Source organism: Equus przewalskii, chromosome 6 (genome assembly GCF_037783145.1).
Source record: "Equus przewalskii isolate Varuska chromosome 6, EquPr2, whole genome shotgun sequence".
NCBI lineage: Eukaryota > Metazoa > Chordata > Mammalia > Perissodactyla > Equidae > Equus > Equus przewalskii.
In genome coordinates, this window is record NC_091836.1 from 86,638,482 (window position 1) to 86,652,417 (window position 13,936).

Consider the following 13,936-nt stretch of genomic DNA (forward strand, 5'->3'; position numbering starts at 1 on the left):
ACATTGGTGGGCATCCTTTAAGGCTACAAGTCATATACATTCATAAACTATTTAAAATATTACTGGTTTTAAAAAGAAGTATTATATCCAACATCTTTAAAATGCCTTTTTAAAAATTTTCATTGCTCATGGACTGGCAGAATTAATATTGTTAAAATGTCCATATTACCCAAAGCAATCTACAGATTCAATGCAATCCCTATCAAAATTCCAAAGGCGTTTCCCAGAAATAGAAGAAACAGTCCTAAAATTTGTATGGAACCTTAAATTTGAGTGGATGCCTAAAATCGGGATGGAACAAAGGACCCCCAATAGCTGAAGCAACACTGAGAAAGAAGAACAAAGTCGGAGACATCACATTCCTGATCTCAAACTATATGACAAAGGTATAGTAATCAAAACAGTATGATATTGGCATCAAATCAGACACAAAGATCAGTGGAACAGAATAGAGAGCCTAGAAGTAATCCCACACATATAAGGTCAATTAATTTATGACAAACGAGCAAAGAATACAGAATGGGGGAAAGACAGTGTCTTCAATAAATGGTGCTGGAAAACTGGACAGACACACGCAAAAGAATGAAACTGGACCCGTATCTTACACCATACACAAAAGTTAACTCAAAATGGATTAAAGACTTGAGCATAAGACCTGAAACTTAAAACTCCTAGAAGAAAACATAGGTGGTAAGCTCCTTGACATTGGTCATGGCAAAGATTTTTTGGATTTAACACCAAAAGCAGAGGCAAGAAAAGCAAATAATAAACAAAATAAACAAAAATAAACATCAAACTAAAAAGTCTGCACAGCAAAGGAAACCATCAGCAAAGTGAAAAAGCAACCTACAAAATGGGAGTAAATATTTGCAAGTCATATATCTGATAAGGGGCTCCATGGGGTCATGTGAGGACATAGCATGGTTACAGGTCCAGTGGGGTCCCAGGGCTCCCACAGTCACAGGCTCATCTTCCACAGTGCTGCTTATTTTCCATATGGGACCAGTTAGCCATTCTTCCTGAGAGTCCGTCTCAAAGATGCCACTTTCTGTCAATGAATTCAATTTGACAAACATGTATGGGGCCTTTTATGAGTTCCTGGGGACACAACGCTCAGTGACACTGTGCCCTGTTTGTGGGGAGAGTTGTGTGGCTCACAGCCTCATCCCGTGAGAGCAGAGGGAGCAGGCAGCTCAGTATTCCTTAGGCAGGCCAGCAGGTCTGAAGTGCTCGGGGTCGTTGCCACTCCGGCCCCATTCCCCAGCTCTCCGGTCGGAAGTCAAGTCCTCCAAGTCATAGCTGCTGCTTCCAAAGGAAAGCTTGTGTAAGAGATCTTGAAGATATTCCCTGGCGTTGCTGGAAGGAAGCGAGAGAGGAGATTGTCTCCTGGGTCATTCTAGACAGCTCCACCTCCCAATTCCCTTCTCTCTTTCCACCAAGGAATGACTTTCAGAGGAGGCTGGAAGAGCCCATGCTCAAGAAGGAGGGGCTAAAACATGCACCTCCTTGGGCAAAGGTCCAGGTCAACTGGTTCTTTCCATGTTCCGCAACAGAGCTCTGCAGAGATCCCTCCCTTTCTCTTTGGGGTTGGGGGAGACACATCCACACCAGCCCTGCTCTGGCTCTGCTGGCCACCCAGACCTCAGGAGCAGGGGCAGTAAGAGCGGGGACCACAGCCCTCCTGACTCTGGAGACAGACAACTCTGCTCCGCTCTCCCTGGCCACCCCAGCACCCCAGTCACCTGATCACTTGAGCGGCTCAGACACCCCCAGGGCCCCTTTGTGCAGCATCATAGTTCCCCCGGGCATAGAAGTATCTGCTTGAATGTTGGTAATTGGCTTGTCTCATGTCCCAGTAGGCTCCCACCAAGTCCCAAGCCCCTGGAAAGAGACAAAATAACCAAAATGAAGCTGGTGAGATACCGGAGAAGTGAAGGAATGGAAACTGTCCACTCCTTTCAGATTTTGACTCCTGACAAAGCAGTGAGAGGAGAAGGAGTTCCACATTTTTCCACTACGATGGTGCATAAGACAAATACATCCTTTCCACTGAGGGAGGGCAACTCGGGCTTGAATAAATTCGACATGACAGGCATCAAAGGCACAGAACAAATGCTGAAACCGGCAGTAAGGGATGAGGCGGAGTTGCCTGAGGGAACGCCACAGGCCCTGTGTAGGCAGACTGCGCTGTAAGGCGTGAGCATCCTGTTCAGGTCTCTGCCTGCTCACCGAGCTCCGGTTTCCTCACCCTTCACTCGGGAGCATCATACCTACCTCCACAGTAGATGAAATGAGCAGAGGAAATGAGAATAGAAAATGAGCGAGGGCCGGCCCCCTGGCGAGTGGTTAAGTTGGCACCCTCCACTTTGGGAGCCCAGGGTTTCACCAGCTCAGATCCTGGGTGCGGACATGGCACCGCTCATCAAGCCATGCTGAGGCGGCGTCCCACATGCCACAGTAGAAGGGCCCACAAGTAAAATATACAACTGTGTACCAGGGGGCTTTGGGGAGAAGAAGAAGAAGAAAGAAGATTGGCAATAAATGTTAGCTCAAGTGCCAATCTTTGAAAAAATAAATAAATAAAATAAAACATAATAAGGGAAGTGCCCAACAATCCCTAGCATGTCAGAGGGCCTGATGGAAGTTAGTTTCCTTTTCCTGTTAGTGAACGGTAGTGGGGACAATGAGATGCCACTATACACCATCAGAACGACAAAAATTTTAAAAACTGATGGTATCAGTTGTGGTGAGGATGTGGTACACCTGAAACTCTTATATTTTGTGGGTGGAATTGTAAATTGGTGCCGTTTTGGAAAGCTACTCGGCAGCATCTACTGGAGCTAAACCTCCATCTCCCTTGTTAGCCCACAAGCCCTCTCCTGGGTATCTGCCCCCAGCATGAGTGAGTGTGTGTCCACCAGAGAGTACGCACACCAACGTGCACAATGTCACTGCAGTTTCATCCACAACAGCCCACAACTGAAAAGACCCAATTATCCGACAACATAGAGTGAGCAAGTAAATCATGGTACAGTTCTACAATGGAATACTGCACACCAATGAAAAACAGCAAACTGTTGACACATATAAGCAACAACATGGATGAATCTTATAGACACAATGTTGAATGGAAGAATGCCAGATCAAAAGAGCACATTCCACCTAATTTCTCTTATGTGAAGATCAATGTAAATTGGTGCAGCCACTATGGAAAACAGTATGGAGGTGCCTCAAAAAATTAAAAATAGAACTACCTTATGATCCAGCAATTCTGCTTCTGGGTATTTATCCAAAGAAAACAAAAACACTAACTTGAATAGACCTATGCACCCTATGTTCATTGCAGCATTATTTACAATAGCCAAGATATAGACAAACTAAACATCCATCAGTGGATGAATGGATAAAGAAGATGAGGTGTACATATATATATATACACACACACATACATATACACAATGGACTATATTCATTCATAAAAAAGAATGAAATCTTGGGGCCTGTCCCGTGGCCGAGTGGTTAGGTTTGCACGCTCCGCTTCGGTGGCCCAGGGTTTCACCAGTTCGGATCTTAGGCAAGGATATGGCACCGCTCATCAAGCCATATCGAGGTGGCGTCCCACATAGCACAACCAGAGGCACTCACAACTAGAATATACAACTATGTACTGGGGGCTTTGGGGAGAAGAAGGAAAAAAAAAAGATTGGCAACAGATGTTAGCTCAGGTGCCAATCTTAAAAAGATAAAATAAACACAATGAAATCTTGCCATTCATGACAACATGGATGGACCTTGAGGACGTTGTGCTAAGTGAAATAAGTCAGACAGAGAAAGGCAAATACTGTATAATCTCACTTATATGGAGAACCTCAAAAAATATCCCAGCTCATAGATACAGAGAACAGATTGGCAGTTGCCAGAGGCAGGAAGTAGTGGGCGGGAGAAATGGGTGAAGGGGGTCAAAAGCACAAACTTTCAGTTATAAAATAGTTAAGTCCTAAGAATGCAATGTACAGCATGGTGACTATAGTTAATAACACTGTATTGCATATTTGAAAGTTGCTAAGAGAGTAAGTCTTAAAAGTCTTCATTACAAGAAAAAAAATTTTTGTAACTATGTGTGGTGATGGATATTAACTAGACTTATTGTGGTGATCATTTCGCAACACATACAAATATTGAATCATTACGCTGTACATGAAACTAATATAATGTTATATGTCAATTATACTTCAATAAAATTTTTGTTAAAGATAATAAGCAGGAAAAACTAATCTATAATCATAGAGGCCAGAATAGGGGTTACCTTTGGTGGGGACATTAACTGGGAGGGGACACGAGCTGTCCTTCTGGGGTGCTGGAAATATGACACATCTTGGTCTGACGGTGGTAGCGTGGGTGTTTACCTATGCAGGAGTTCATCAAGCTGTGCAGTTTACTGTATCTCAGTTTACTGTTATAGCTCAATGAAAAGAGTTTAAAAGACCATTAGTGGAAAAATAGATGCTCAAAACAGGTCTGAGTGAGGAAGAGCTGGAGGAAGCGTCTGTCGTGCCTGTGTTGCTCAGTAAACATTTATTGAGACGTGCCGTGGCTCACATGTCAAGGATTTCTTTAAACCTACTCACTTGGAGAAAAGAAAAACCAAGATGGATAGTTTTAATTATTCTTTTTCTTTTGTTTTTTTGTGAGAAACATTCACTCTGAGCTAACATCTGTTGCCAATCTTCCTCTTTTTTTGCTTGAGGAAGATTAGCACTGAGCTAATATCTGTGCCAATCTTTCTATATTTTATATGTGGGTTGCCACCACAAAATGACTTCACAAGCAGTGTAAGTCTGTGCCCGGGATCCGAGCCAGCTTCGGTGGTCCGAAGCAGGGCATGCCAGACTTAACCACTATGTCACCGGGCCAGCCCCTTAATTATTCTTTGGTTTGTGTGTGTGTGTATGTGTGTGTGTGAGGAAGATTGGCCTTGAGCTAACATCTGTTACCATCTTCCTTTTTTTGCTTGAAGATTAGCCCTGAGCTAAGCTCTGTGCCAGTCTTCCTCTATTTTGCATGTAGGACGCCACCACAGCGTGGCTGGACGAGCAGTGTGTAGGTCCGCGCCCAGGATCCCAACCTGCAATTCCCAGGCTGCTGAAGCAGAGCGCATGAACTTAACCACTGCGCCACGGGGCTGGCCCCACCTTAATTGTTATTGATGTGCTTTGTTCTGTGGCATATGTCTCACTAACTTCATGTATTAATTCTTTTGTCTCTGAGTCCGTGAATAGCTGATCTGGGGCTAGGCCTAACAAGAGTTCTTTCTCTGATGCTGCCTTGACGTTCATTCCATGTTCTCCAGTTTGATAGGTAAGAGTTTTCTCCAAGTACTTGATAGATTCTATCACTGGGTTGTAGCAACACCTGAGATAGTCATTCTCATTGGTATTGTGTTTAGAATAACCTGAAGCCTTGTTCAAAACGCTGATTCCTAGCCCCACCCCATCTCCAAGATTCTGACTCAGAGGCTAGAAGAGGCTCAGGATTTCGTTTCATACAAAAACTCCCAGCAGATTCAAATGCAGGTGGACCACACCACAAATTCTGAAATACACTGACCTAAGGGAGGAGATATTTTTTACTATGTGCAGAAAACTTAGCAGCTAGCACCAAAATTCTTTTTAAGAACTGTATTCAGAGAAATTCATTTAAAAAGAGTAGCGCATGGGGCAGACCCTGTGGCGGAGTAGTTATGTTCGTGCGCTCGCTTCATCCGCCCAGGGTTTTGCCGGTTCAGATGCTGGGCACGGACAGGGCACCGCTCATCAGGTCTTGTTGAGGAGGTGTCCCACATAGCACAACCAGAGGCACGCACAACCAGAATATACAACTATGTGCTGGGGGCTTTGGAGAGAAAAGAAAAAGAAAAGAAAAGAAAAAAAGATTGGCCATAGATGTTAGCACAAGTGTCAATCTTTTACAAAAAAAAGAATAGCACAGGAAATTCAAAATATAGAAATATTGAATTTGTCAAATTTCAACAAAAAAATTGCAAAACTTTCAATTGCAACATTAATACATCAGTTCCAGTTCTGCATGTAAGGAGTTTGGAAGTCAATACTCCAATTCAGCAACAAGCAAATAGCTGAACAGGTTGAAAATGCACCAATTCTTCTTGACTCTGTAAGAGAGGGGAGGACACAGGGCAGACCACTGCCCCCGAGACAGGAGAGTCAGACGGGCAGACACAGGGATACCAGTCCTACTGGAGCAGAGACTCAGGAGGCCCCACCAGTGCGGGAACCAGCGCTGGGGGAGGAAAGCCTGAACTGGAATTGATGAATTTCTGGAGGTTCAGTGGGCACAACTCTGAGAGTTAAAAACTCTAGGGGCCCCAGTCACAGGGGGCCCCACATTATTGTGAGATTTACCTTCAGGAGTGCTGCCAGGTTCTCACAAAAAATCCCCTTAGGCTTCCAGCAGGAGGAGGGAAAAGGAGCCATTTGAAGCAAGTCAGAGTCCTCTGTTCTTCTTCCCAAGGGCCGCCCTCAGGGGAAACTGTATTATCAGAGTCTAACTGTCCTGGGCAAGGGAAATACCCAACTCCAGCCCACTCCAACCATCCTGCCCCACTTGAGGGGGAGGAAAAAACTGAGAAACACTTAACTAGTTCCCAGTCCAGAAGCGTGGGCTCACTGAAAGACTGCGACCCAACCCTAGGACAGTAGAACCCCTCCCTCCCCCCACATCTCACCAGCACATCACTAAAGGCCCAGTTACAAGAGCTCCTTTTACCCAATACACCACATCCAGCTATCAAGGAAAAGTCACAAGGCATACCAAAAGGCAAAACACAGTTTGAAGAGACAGAGCAAACATCAGACCCAGACGTGGCAGGGATATTGGAATTATCAGATTGGGAACTTAAAACAACCATGCTGAATATGCTAAGGGCTCTATGGATAAAGCAGACAGTGTGCAAGAACAGATGGGTGACGTAAGCAGAGAGATGGAAATGCTAAGAAAGAACAAATCAATGCTAGACACGAAAAACACTGGAACAGAAGGGAACAATGCCTTTGATGGGGTTATCAGTAGAATGGATATGGTTGAGAAAAGAATCTTCGAGCAAGAGGATTCAATAGAATCCTCAAAAATCAAAAAGTAGAGAACAGACTGAAAAAAAAACCAAAACAGAACATCCAAGTACTGAGGGACAACTAGAAAAGGGGTGACATATGTGTTTGGAATACCAGAAGGAGAAGACAGAGAAAGGAACAGAGGAAATATCTGAAACAATAATGAGTGAGAATTTCTCCACATTAATGTCAGACACCAAGCAGAGATCCAAGAAACTCAGAGAACAGCAAGCTGGATAAACCCAACAACAAGAACAACTAAAACACACCTAGGCATGTACAGAAAATCAAAGATAAAGGAAAAATGCTGAAAGAAGCCAGAGGGAAAAAATACCTTAGCTACAGAGGAGCAAAGATGAGAATCACATCTGACTCCTCCTCAGAACCCATGCAAACAAGAAGAGAGTGGAGGGAAATATTTAACATGTTGAGAGAAAAAAACCGCCAACCCCAAATTCTGCACCCTGTGATATCATCCTTCAAAGGAGAAGGAGAAATAAAGACCTTCTCAAACAAAAATCGAAGGAATTTATTGGTAGTAGGCCTGCCTTGCAAGAAATGCTGAAAGTAGTTCTTTAGAGAGAAGGGAAATCATATAGGTCAGAAATTCCCATCTATGTAAAGAAAGGAAGAGCATTGAAGAAGGAACAAGGAAGGTAAAACAAGATTAATAACGACACGTGAAGTTTAAAGTCTCGCAAAAACTGACACTGAAGGTTCCGTCTCTGGGAACACACTGAGTTCACAGTGAGACTGCAAGCCTGAGGAATTTGTGACTTGTGAATTCCCACAAGGAGCTCACCCCCAGGGAGTGCTGACCCCTCTGCACACTCCCGGCAAGGACAGGCTGGGCCCGAAGCACCGCTGACCTCTGGTCTGGAGACTCCATGGAGGGTGCTGAGGCAGACCAGCCTGGAAGGAGAAACACTCCTGCTCTGACCCGTTTGCGGCTTCTCTGAGGAGCACCCACATCCAGTGGCTATGTGGCCTCTGCTCAGAGTGAATCCTGGGGACAGCTGGATGCGCCCTCCATCCTCCAGGGCTCTTACCTTGGACAGCCTCTTTGAAGAATGAAAACCAGCCTTCACTGCTGACTCCCACTACCAAGGAGCAGAAAACAATGCCAGTGAAAAGCTTCACTGCGCTGAAGTGAAAGACACAGAGGGCCGGAGAATCACAACCAAGGTAGACACATGTTTTGGGATTCTGAATTTCAAAGACAGCCTAGTTCCCAATTTCCATTTGTTTTTATTAGGATCATTACTGTAGGAAAGATCGAAATGGGTTTTAGGATGAAGCATAAACCCTTAATTCTCAGCCCAGATCTCTAAAAAAAATAAGAAGTTCCCAAAGTTTTACCGGTTTGTAGCCAATTTGTCACTCAATAAAGCAGATTAGAGTCGATCAATAAGCATTTCCTGAGGTCCTACTCTGCCCAGCATTGACCTCATGATGGGTAGAAAACACAACTTCTCCCCAGTCAGAATTTACCAAAAAGTGAGAAAAAGATCTCGAAGGAGAAAAACAAGAGAATTACTCCCCAGAAGAAAGCCTCACCTGTGGCCGTTTCTCCGGCTGAAATTTAGTCGCTGGTGTCTCTCCTGGCTTTGACATTAGTGGGAAGAGAAGTCTTAAGTCCAACAATGTGCCTTGGTAAAGTCCATCTTGCTCAATTCTTCTGTGTAAATAAAAAATTAGCATATTGAATAAAACTATTTTCCTTATCCTCAAGTAGTTTCTTTCAAGTTGGGTCATTCAAGGCATTTGTTTTCTGGCAGTTTTTCCTAATTGCCACATTTGCTCTCTTTTTAGTTTCCTATATTACAGGAGAAACTTGCATTTGCAAAATCAAGGGTGAGAGGACAGGGCCCTTTCTCCACTTCCTCCGCTGTGTGTTTCCAGTCTCACCCCTGTTTGGAAAAGGATCTTCCCAAAAAATTACACACGGATATCATGCTCTAAGAGGGGATCCATATTATTAGCAAAGGGGATGTTAGCTTCTCTCTTGGGGCTTCTCTCTAAGGCATATGAGGACACAGGACAAGCAAGACTTGTCAGCTTGACCAGCCATGGAATGAAGTAATGATTCTGGGAGAACCAAAGAAGGCAGGCAGTTAAAGCAGGGTCTTCTAGGCAGCAGACCTCATATTGATAAAAACTGTGTATGCACGTGTATATGTAAACATGCATCATTCTGCACTCTCTTTTTGTAACTTAATGTATCTTGAGGTCCTTCCATATCATGTTTGTGGCTCTTTTTATACATTGTATGGATGGACCGTAATTTATACAGTATTGGTGGCCATTTGGCTTTTACCAGTCTTTCGTTAATGCAAATAATCCCACATTTGTTAACCTTGTACATATGTATACAAATATATCCCTAAGATAAATTCCTAAACGAGGAATTAAAGTGCAAAAAAGTATGATACTTTATATATGTTTATATAAGTTGCAAACTGCCTTCCCTGGGGGCTCTATCAATCTTCACTCCCCCAGAAAAGTGTGAGCATCTGTCCCACATGATCTCCCACTGGGATACTGACAACTTTTTGGTCTTCGAAATTTTGGCAGGTAAATTATAACTCGGTGTAATTTACTTTGCCTTTCTCTTATTATGAGTTCGGTTTCACATCTTCTCTCGTGTTTAAGAGCCATTTGTATTTTTTTAGGAAATGTGAACTCATATCTTGCATTTTAATTTAATTTAATTTTCTTACTGCTTTGTTGGATTTTCTAATTTAACATTTTGTAAGAACTTCTGCATATAGGAAAAATTAGAACTTTATCTGTGAGTTACAAATATTTTTCCAGCTTTTAATTTATCTTTCGATTAGGGTGTCTCATTTTGTTCTCAAAATTTCTTTATGTTCTTGTGGAAATTTTGTGCTAAATTTAGAAAGGATTTCCCTGCTTTGACTTACAAAAGCATTTTCCCATGGTTTCTCCAGGAATAATTATACCTTCATTATTTATTTTTAAATATGTAGTATATTTAGAATTTGCCCTAATATCATACATGAAGTACCTTTTCCAGTTTATTTTTTTAAGATGGCCACCCAGTTGTCCAGTTCCATTCACGGAATAGTCCCTGTTTACCCACTAGTTTGATGCTCAGCTTTTATCATGAACTGAGTCAGCTGACGCATTTGTGTCAGTGAGTCAGCATGTGCGAGTCAGGGCTACGCTGCTGCGCTTACGGAGGCTGTATTCAATGTATGAAATGCCTTCACTGCGCTTCTTTTTCAGAAGAAGGAGTTGGGTTTTTTTCCTATGATTTCTTCTATGTTTTTATTTTTGTATTCGGAAACACGGTTGATTTTTTCTACAATAATCTGTGGCTCAGCCAGCCGTCCTAACTCTCCCCTTGCCTGTGGCGGTGTTTCAGTTGATGTCCGGGGTGTCCGGGAGTCCCGTCCCACACCTGCCCTTCTCTCTCCCAGCCGCTCCGCTTAGTCCTCCAGGCCGCTCTTTCTCTGCAACCACATTGATGAGAGTGGCAAGGACTCCACGCTGCAGGTCCAAAGGTCGGTTTCTCAACCACTGGCAGCATTTGACACTACTGAGCAATAGCTCTGTCATCTGGGATTCTGGAACACCACACTCTCCTAGTTTTCCTCTTTCCACAGCAGCTGTTGCTTCTCAGTCTGTTTTGCTGAATCAGCTCCTCCTCCGGACTTCTAATGGATGGAGACCCCTCTGCTGAGCCTTCACCTCTTCTCTTCTCAGTTCCATTCGCATCCTGAGGGAGCTCGGCCAGGCCTTCGAACACGGGCTCCACAGGGCCATGGTCTTGTCTGAGATGCTGTTCATACCACACCCTACTGCCTGAAACAGTGTCTGGGACACAATTAGTAATTATTAAATATTTGCTGAATGAAGGCATGGAAGAACTTTTCTGAATGTTAAATAGTTCCTAATTCAAATGTCATGTATAAAAATGACAAGTAGATCAATATGGCTGTAGCATGAGACACATGAGCTGAGGTCGTAAAACGTAAGACTGAAAATATTGGATATACAGACCAACTGAAAATAAGTAAATCGCAAATATTGTGAAGTGGAGGGAGGCAGAAGATATGTTACGTGAGCTGAATTCCTTGCATTTTATAAGGGGAGCCCATTGATGCAGTTGTTAATGCTGATAAATTAAAATATAGAAATATAAGCTTACTATTTTGAGCTAATAATAAAAGAAATGATAATGGGAAGTGTAATCAGCAGTGGCCTCTGGAGAACGGGAGTCATGGAGACTGCCACTTTGTATATGTTTCTCTATCATTTGGAAAGAAGTTCCAGATGTGAATGCATTATGTTAGCATAAAGAAAACAAGCAAAAAAAATCAGGTCAGGTCATGGCGAACTTTCAATCACCCTATGATAGGCTTTTCTTTAGTTACGAAGCCTCACAATGCAAGCTCACATTGCTTGACATTGCTACCCAGGTCCCCAGTTGTCAACCGTATGCTCCAGAACAGTGGTTACTTGCTAGGAGGTGGACCAGATGGGGTGGGATGGGCGAGGCTGGTGTGTGGGCGGAAGTGGGGCAAATGCTGGGAAACATCTCGGTGAGGGGTCACGTCTCAAACAGCCCTGGCCTCTGAATTGCCCACTGGGTCTACACGGGAAATTGCAAGTTCTGTCCAGTGTCTTGATAAGCCTTGCTTGGTCACCGCCCCTCACTCCAGCTCCTGTAGGCATCTCCCGATTTAGAGGACAGGGAAGTGTCCTCTGGCATCACTCAATCACAGAAAGGCTCTCACTCTCCACTCCCGCCAGAAGAATGGAAGAAGGGTCAGGATATATAGCAAGAACTGTCCTATTTCCAAAGCCAGTGATGGTGTTTGCTCTAAGTTCCCATCCCCTCTTTCTACTTTGGGGTGCTACCTGCAGGGGGTCATGGTGTGTCCTTCAGGAAAAGGCAGGAGACCGAAGCTCTCCATTAGCACCTTTGGTGATGGCAGCTCCGACTGTGGTCGATCCGAATGGGGTCAACCAGAACCTTTCTCCCTTCTGATTCATCTCCTCATATTCTCCCCTTCATTGAACCGTTCAAATCTGCAGGCATGGAGAGGATGCCGCCTCTTACAGGAATTTAGGGAGCAAGGGAACATGCTGGCATTGCTTCCCGGAGACGAACGGCTGTTAACCCAGGTTTCATTGTTTCACTGGCTTTTCAAAGTTCTCTTCTCTTGTGAATCTAGCAGAGTCCCAGGAGGAAACAGCCCAAACTGGGATGAGTGAGGAGTGTTTCATGAGGGGACCGAGTATTTGCAAAGCTGGGCAGGATTAAGGAAAAGTGACAAAGCATGGTGAAGCAGCCTAAGGCAAGCCGAAGTGAAGCACTGTCCACCCCCAGGCTTGAAGGGACCAGGGAAGGAGCAGCTACTCAGAGAGTATGTGACATGAGAATGGATATTAGGGGCAGTCTCTGCGTTTGCTGATTATCTCTCGCATTCTGTGTTCACATGAAGATTTTTCGGGGGCTCCTCAGAAATGATGAACGCTGCAGCTGAGAACGGTGGGAAATCCTTGGACAGGGCTCCAGGAGACCAGAGATGGTATTGGATCTGCTCTTCACGGTGACATCTCAGGAAAATCCCTCCGACTCCTTAGGCCTCAGCTTCTTCTGTGTTAAGTGAGGATATCACAATAGACGGTCCCTAAGGAGCGTGCAAGATGCTGGGGATACAGTAGTGACCAACAACAGGTGTGACTGGGTCCTCATTGAGCTTCCAATTTGATAAGGAATACAAATACACCCCACCCTAGTAACATATTTATAAATGGCCAGGTGTGTGAGTAGAGATAGCAGAGGTTCTGGTTTTCCTCCTACAGCCTTTTCTGGCCAATCTGGGCTGTGGGGTCTTGTCTCTCTAACAGAGCGCACGATGGATGATTCTGTCTTTGTTTCCTCTCTGTGCCCCGCATGAGGACGCATCCTCTTCCCACTTGGAGGTCTTCTGCCTGTGTGAGTCCTCTGGATTCTGGAGACTTTGTGAGGCAGGAAAGGGCTCCTGGATTCTGCTGTCTGCCCCTAAACACCTTCTACTCACCTCTCCTTTTTCGCTATTTGACTGGCTTCTCTTGCCCTCTCTGGGTTTCTGGAGTTTGCTTGTGTTACATGATTTTTTAATCCATAATTTTGACTGCCATCTTGGATTCGACTTGGGAATTCCTTCTCTGCTCTTCTCCCGTCCACGTGTAATTGACACTACAGTGTGGCAGGTGTGCAGGTCTGGTCAGAAGTGTAGACGCTGAGGGAGCCCTGCTGGGTTCAGATCCACGCTGTATGAGACCAGGAGCAAAGCACTCACCTTTCCTGTACTCCAGTTCCATGCTCTGTAAACTGGGGATAATACCAGTTCTCACCTCACAGGGCTCTTGAGGGGATTGAAGGAGGCAATACGGGATAAGCCGTCAAGTGGCCGCAGTTACTGCCCCAGCCTGAGCTCCTCATCTCCCTCCAGCTGAATTCTGCATGAGCATCTCCCTCCACACTCCAAGCCCTGCACTTTTTCCACTTCCCCGCACAGATCCCTCTCACACTGAAACTTAGCTCAGCGGAGCAAACTCTACTAGAGATCTCCTGGGAGGGAGAACGGAGCGGGTTTGCACTGCACACGCCACAGCAGCCCACGTAACAGCCCCCAGAGACATTCCCTAACCTCAAGAAGCTCTTCTCAGGGGCCCTTGGCCCTCACCCTCACTTGCTCTTCCTCCCCTGTGTTCAGCTCTGCCCCAAACCTGCCTCCAACTTGTGCACCAAAAGGATTCTAGGTGCTCAGCAAAGCCGTGTTGCATCCTTG

General features: G+C 44.7%; 1 protein-coding gene across 1 annotated transcript; it reads right to left on the bottom strand.

The window, feature by feature from the left end:
* Positions 1–1,063: 1,063 nt before the first annotated feature.
* LOC103543534 (serum amyloid A-4 protein-like) lies at positions 1,064–13,466 on the bottom strand. Its single transcript, XM_070626648.1, is given in 5 exon segments — positions 1,064–1,356; positions 1,743–1,881; positions 8,177–8,351; positions 10,732–10,955; positions 13,445–13,466. Coding segments are annotated over 5 exon segments (723 nt in total). The 3' UTR covers positions 1,064–1,193.
* Positions 13,467–13,936: the final 470 nt, after the last annotated feature.